Source organism: Cherax quadricarinatus, chromosome 46 (genome assembly GCF_038502225.1).
Source record: "Cherax quadricarinatus isolate ZL_2023a chromosome 46, ASM3850222v1, whole genome shotgun sequence".
Classification (NCBI taxonomy): Eukaryota; Metazoa; Arthropoda; class Malacostraca; order Decapoda; family Parastacidae; genus Cherax; species Cherax quadricarinatus.
The window spans coordinates 7,279,121-7,286,620 of NC_091337.1; the positions used below are offsets into that span (position 1 = coordinate 7,279,121).

General features: G+C 36.6%; 1 protein-coding gene across 2 annotated transcripts in view; it reads right to left on the minus strand.

Annotated features, from left to right (window-relative positions):
* LOC128696668 (reticulon-2) overlaps window positions 1-7,500 on the minus strand; it is a 190,936-nt gene that overhangs the window by 34,986 nt on the left and 148,450 nt on the right. Inside the window, exon 2 of one of the 2 annotated variants that reach the window (XM_070094476.1) lies at window positions 2,209-2,244. The exons of the other annotated variant lie outside the window; for it this stretch is intronic. Coding sequence (XP_069950577.1) covers window positions 2,209-2,244 — 36 coding nt within the window. The remainder of the gene's footprint in view (window positions 1-2,208; window positions 2,245-7,500) is intronic. 2 annotated transcript variants of the gene reach the window in all.

A 7,500-nucleotide genomic window follows, 5' to 3' on the forward strand; every position in this document is an offset into this window, starting at 1 on the left:
TGTTGCACAATGTTCAACCTTCGCAGAGGTTTATATCAATTTTACTTTATACCCACAAACGTATTAACAAGATAATATGAGATTCCTGGCATTTTATTTAGATCTCATCCACCAAAGACAATTCTCACGTGTGAACTGACAAGTACCTGGTGAACAAAACTTCATTATTATACCATAAACCACTTTTTTTTTTTTACATCTGCAGGGGTCCGACTAAAGCTTCTCCCCCCCCCCCATATCTTTAAAGAGTGTCGTTGGTTCTAATCCTCTTGACATTCAAATTTAATGTTGATCTATATCTAAAATGTGCCATTAATACGCTATCAGGCTCTTTTTATTTCCTTAGCGTTGCACTGTAGTACTTCTAACATTCCTGACTGTATAATTTACTTGCTTTCGTATAAATGTGTTCATTACATCAGTACTACTATGTTTGTTACGTCGTGATCCCTTGTGATCCTTCCTTGTTTATTAACTCATTCCCCCCCGTCAGCTTCAGAACCAGTCTGGTTGCAAAGGTCAAAGTTTTGGAGCTCCCGCATACGCAGGTTTCACACCGGTGATAACACTCGAGGATTAGCTGGACAATGTGTATAACGTATTTAACAACGTCACCTTTGTTCCTCAAAGAATCTACCAATCATGCATGTGCTGTTGTAATTAAGTTAATGTTCATTTCTGGACAGATTTGTAGCTTCCAGTTCTACCGACTTAGCTGAGGCCAGATCTGTGACGTTGCATCAAGTTTTCTATGCCGCCATTTACTTCTTCCTTCCCAAATGATAAGTCAGATGGTATGCCCTACCTTCTACCCTTCATGGTACTAAGATTTCTCGATGTATATTTGTATAGTTCTCAAGTTTGTTCGCTTCGGTAAAAGTATGCAAGCAATTCTCACTTTACTAATTTTCTTAAGAGGTGCCCAACGTCAATTAAGTTAAGAAAAAAAGATTCGGTAAATTTTCAGAAGAGATATCTTAGGAAACATGCATGCATGCATACATACATAAAGAAATGTACCAAAGTATCAGTATCGGCGAAAAAATGGCAAATACTAGCCGATACTTTTTAAAATATTAATATGCATGTACTTAAAAATATTAACATTAACACTACCTTACAACCGTCAGGGTCACACTCGTTCTTTCTTGGAAGACCCAATACTCAGATTATAGTGTTAATTCTAATACCATTTTCTTCCCTGTTAGATTACATAAATCCACACATTTAACCATTATGAAAGCATATTAATGAAAACCCTCCGTTATAAGTCTGGCAAGGAGGTGGGTGAGCAGGACCTGGACACGTGCAAACCTGTACGGGTCTCACTTGGGTTGCAGGCGCTAATTGGAGTGACAATCCCACGACTGATCTTCGGGAGTGTGCTTGTTGCTCGTCATCTTTATGGACTGTAATGTAGTTTTTCTGGAGGTGTATTTAGTAGCACGATGAGTGGCGCTGCCCAACTGGTCCCACGGGGCAAAATACTGAAGCAAACTTAGCCCAAAACACCTGACCTTACCATTACCCAGTACTCTACATGTACTGGCGCTCAGTTCTGTTTGAAACCCATTACCATGTGTTTACGTGGCCGTAATCAAACAGTTTTGTTCCCCATTTTGAGTCTCCCCCATTTTCACGCGTATCACCCCCGTAGGGGACTGCGTGCGTGCTTGTGGGGAGGAATTGCCCGGGGGGGGGGGGGAAATGCCTGGGGGGATGTCTGCATGTGGCGGGCGGGCACGCAGTGAGAGGAACGGCTCTGGAATGTCAGAATTTCTTAAAGACTCACAATAACATGGATTTTATATTCACGAAATACATCCTAAATGTTACTTTCTGGAGAAGTGAAAATCGAAAACATCAAATTCACAATACGGGATCTTCGACACTTACCATTTCAAATTAAACAAAAAGTACCAAATCCAAACCATTGGCAGGCGCACTGAGAAACCTTTACACATTAATCTGTTGTATAGTACATTACTCCAGGGAAGGGTGGTTAACATGCAGTACTACACACCTCAGTGACAAACACCAACAATACATCTACACAGCAAAAATATACTGCGTGTCGAAACAATAAGACATCAGTACATTTGTCAAATGACGCACTGTATGCACACGTGAGCGATTAGTACAGCAATAAGCAGGGACGACTGATACAAGCAGATTCAGGAGATTTATGAAGTAGAGGTAGAGTCTTACCTCTTGGGTCCAGTTGATCTTTGTTGAACCAGGCGCCTGTGAGCGTGCGAGAAGAGGAAAGAGAAGGTAGACTGTTAAAGAGCTGTTGAGCTCACACCAAGAGTAGCAGTAGTGGTAGTAGTATTAGCAGTAGCGAATGGCACACCATACACAGGCCCCATTAACACAAACATTCCTAAGATTCATCCACGTTCCACATCCTCCATGCTAAACTAATTATTCTTAGCTCATAAAACTCAATTCAGAAGCGACTGCATTAAAAGTTCACAATCACTAACACAGCACAATCGTGCACCTTCTTGCAAGAACTGACGAAAATTAAAGTAAAGAATGAGTTAAAATGGTTGGGCAAGTCATTTACTTACTTTTCTAGTATTAAGATAACGGAGAAGAGAACAGACACTAAATCTGACCAGTCAGTGACAGCTTTTCAGGTGCTCTTAATGAGCCATTAAGGTCATTGCTTATGATCATTAGCACTTTCAGGTGATCCTGATTCTTGATCAAACTTATATCACACTAACACATTAACATCCTTGCTTCAACTATCTCCCCCCCCCCCGTTAATCGTTATCCACCACTAAAATCCTTACAGACAAATCATTACTGTAAAAATATACGTTCAACATTCTCCACATACACAACCATACATGACATTCGCATATCTCAACCAACAATTTTCCAAACACTAAGCTCTCCACAGTCATCTCACCACACCTACCATGACCTGCATACGACGACCACCCCCACCAACCACACAACAGGCTCATACTTTTCAAATATCTGTTCACTAAGCTGACTGGCCACAATCAGAGCCTCTGATGTGTCCATGTCCAGCCACCTGAGCCATGTTTTACGTTTTTCAAGATAAAAGTGTGAAGCAAGATTAGAAGCACTTATTAAAGATACAAGTTGGACATTGATTTAAAGAATTAATTCTACAAGAAAACTGTAAATATTACTGATGCAAAAGCTGGGCAATAGAAACACTTTAGTAAATAATAAAATAAAAAAAAATCTTTACTAAAGTTAAGTCAAGACATGAAAATCTAAGAGGAACCATCATACCTAAAATCAGAGAAATTGATGAACATAAGCTATAATTATGAAAAATAGTAAACTAATGTGAGACGCTATCAGGTATATTATAATAATGGTTGTTGATGTCCTTCTGTTATACGTTAGTTGCAGCACAAATAATGAAGACAATACTGGTCAGTTAGTACAGTTATGATTTAGTATTCTCGAGTGATGCATTTTCCAACGAGTCACTAAAAATGCTGCACACAAACCACACTAACATCACAGTTACGGGATTCAACACCAAAGTGGCTCTCGCTTAAGAGAATTTTTCATAAGGGCTCTGTACATTATCACGGAACTCACAAAATTAATTGGAATGTTAATGAAAAAAAACAGTATTTAATATAATACACCATATGTAACTTACACTTTTAAAACTAAACGGGTGCATGCACTGCTGTCATTGTGCATTTGTTGTGTGAAGTATGTCAGCCAACAGTGAGGAATTTTATTTCTAGCTTGAGCGACGATTTATTTTAACATACTAGAAATTAAGTGCGCGACACCTATATCTTACGGAAGTTGAAATGTGTTCAACAAGTTAGGCAAGTTTCCAATATATTATCACAAGATGGGTTATACAGTCGTCGGTTTTTGTTCTTCCAACTATAAAACCTGATATAAAATATCGATAGGACGATGAGGAAGTCTTCAAGTAATTCACAAAGGGTTCAGTGGCAGCTATGATAACCCTTTATTAGTTTCGTTCTAATATGGATGGAGTGACTAAAGTGAACAGAGACATTAACAGCCTCAAGCTCTAAAGTCAAAGACATTAAATCATGGTTTCCCCAGTGTTCTCAATACCTTTGGAAACCAAGAGACCCTTTTACTGCTGCTCGTCATGGTGCCCCCCCCCCACTCTCAATCCCCCCCTTCCTCCCTCCCTGCATAGGGGTGGTAGTTACGATCGATGCCACACTGAGCCACATTCTGCCCCTGCTACTTCCCGCACCCTCTCGCTTGCCACTGCCTCCCCTCCGCCCAGTTATCGTACTTTTTAATAAATTATCACGTTATCTTCAGTGAATAATACTATACTGTTTAGATGAATTGGCTAGTAAAAACACTATTCTGGAAAAAGCTTGAAACTGCCCGAGTACGTCTCTCCTCCTAGTGGTCGATGCTAACACTATACGGCCCTTTTGTACATTTGAATAACTTATATATATGACCATTTAACATTTTTAAATTTGTTATCTTCCTTGTCTGTTAATATTGTATATCTTTTGATGGCCCGGGGATCATCGGCCTTGTTGCCAAGTATATTACATGAATGAGATCTATTAAGAACTAAATGGTTTACTGAATGTACGCAGTGATTTATAAAATTTACTTATCTTACTTGTTCATGAGACAAGGAAAAGCAGTAATCCTGCTCTAATACGACATATTTAACATGTCCCTGTTTCACACAGACAAATACTCCTCTGAATGGGTTTCTACCAACTACATCCTCTATGTATAATATCAGCTCTAGAAAACTGTGTGGCAACTATAGTGAGTAGATTATATTGTATATTCTCACAAAGCTAACATGACGCTTGTAGGATGTACATAGCACACTTGGGAAGGCTGAGCAACTTGCCACAATTTACTACACTAACTTGTTAACCATCCCTTAGCAGCCTCAGGCCATTAACTGCGAATTATACACATGCTATGTGGCGTACTTGATTGGATGTTAAAATAAATAAAAATAAATAAAAATAAATAAAAATAAATAAAAATAAATAAAAATAAATAAAAATAAATAAAAATAAATAAAAATAAATAAAAATAAATAAAAATAAATAAAAATAAATAAAAATAAATAAAAATAAATAAAAATAAATAAAAATAAATAAAAATAAATAAAAATAAATAAAAATAAATAAAAATAAATAAAAATAAAAATAAATAAAAATAAATAAAAATAAATAAAAATAAATAAAAATAAATAAAAATAAATAAAAATAAATAAAAATAAATAAAAATAAATAAAAATAAATAAAAATAAATAAAAATAAATAAAAATAAATAAAAATAAATAAAAATAAATAAAAATAAATAAAAATAAATAAAAATAAATAAAAATAAATAAAATAAAAATAAATAAAAATAAATAAAAATAAATAAAAATAAATAAAAATAAATAAATATAAATAAATAAATAAATATAAATAAATAAATATAAATAAATAAATATAAATAAATAAATATAAATAAATAAATATAAATAAATAAATATAAATAAATAAAATAAATAAATAAATAAATAAATAAATAAATAAATAAATAAATAAATAAATTATATATATATTATATATATATATATATATATATATATATATATATATATATATATATATATATATATATATATATATATATATATATATATATATATATATATATATATAAGCAAACTTTTTTCATATTTTTTGACTTTCTGACTTTCTATTAGCATTATTAGACCTCCTTTGTCGGACTTAATTAACGGCCATCGAATGCAGAGCTTACTAGGCCAGGGTTGTTAGGCTTCAATTTTATAATCTGGCACTATGGAAATCAGGTATCTCATTTAGCTCTGCATTTACAATACCAGTTATTTTTATACACAATTGTGTCAACATTTTACTGATGTCTAGAATGTGAACAGATTGTGATGCGCGAAGTGGCCTACAACTGTGTGCTGTCAAACTAATCAAGCTAACTATCTGACTTGCCGTATATTGATTTAATGACGACCTTCAAACGACCTCTTAAAAATCAAATACCCCATCCAGAAATTACTAGTATACCTAGTAACTAACCAGCACATAGGAGAAAGACGCTTATGACTACGTTTCTTTGTGCGGGTTGCGTGTGTATTGTTTCAGTTACGGTATTGTGCCTTGTTCTTTATACCTAATAACAGTGTTTCATTATTATAATCAAGGGGGAAGCGCTAAACCCGGAGGATTATACAGCGCCAGGGGGGGGATGTGGAAGGCATTCAGGCTTAATTCAGGGAACTGGAGCACAGATCCAATTCCCTAAATCAAGAGCCCCTCACCAACATCAAGGAACCTTCCTTGAGGGGAACAGTGTTTCAAGGCTTGAAAAAGTTCAAGAAACTGTTGGTTACTTAAGTAATTTGAACACGAGTTGCTGACAGTTATCAAGAGCATTAAGAAGTGGCCACTACTGTTATTTCCAACTTTGTTAAAGCATGAATGTTCCATATTATAAAGACACCAAATAAAACAATTTAAAGTCCTGGAGGTTATCCCGGGGATCAACGCCCCCGCGGCCCGGTCCATGACCAGGCCTCCCGATGGATCAGGGCCTGATTAACTAGGCTGTTACTGCTGGCCGCACGCAGTCCAACGTACGAGCCACAGCCCGGCTGATCCGGCACTGACTTTAGGTATCTGTCCAGCTCTCTTGAAGGCAGCCAGGGGTTTATTGGCAATTCCCCTAATGCTTGATGGGAGGCTGTTGAACAGTTTTGGGCCCCGGACACTTATGGTGTTTTCCCTTAGTGTACCAATGGCGCCCCTACTTTTTATTGGGGCATTTTGCATCGCCTGCCCAGTCTTTTACTTTCGTAGGGAGTGATTTCTGTGTGCAGATTTGGGACCATTCCTTCCAAGATTTTCCAAGTGTAGATTATGATATCTCTCTCCCCTCCTGCGTTCCAACGAGTACAAGTCAAGTGCTTCCAAGCGTTCCCAGTAGTTAAGGTGCTTGACAGAACTTATACGTGCAGTAAAGGATCCCTGTACACTCTCTAGATCTGCGATTTCACCTGCTTTGAATGGAGATGTTAATGTACAGCAGTATTCCAGCCAAGAGAGAACAAGTGATTTGAAAAGGATCATCATTGGCTTGGCATCTCTCGTTTTGAAAGTTCTCATTATCCATCCTATCATTTTCTTTGCACGTGCGATCGTGTCACTGTTGTGATCCTTGAAAGTGAGATCCTCAGACATTACTACTCCCAGGTCCCTTACATTATTTTTCCGCTCTATTGTATGGCCGGAGTCGGTAGTATACTCTGTTCTAGTTATTATCTTCTCCAGTTTTCCATAACGGAGTAGTTGGAATATGTCCTCATTGAACATCATATTGTTTACCGTTGCCCACTGGAAAACTTTGTTTATATCTTCTTGGAGGTTAACCGCGTCCTCAGCAGATGACAGCCTGGTGCAGATCCTAGTATCATCCGCAAAGGATGATACGGTG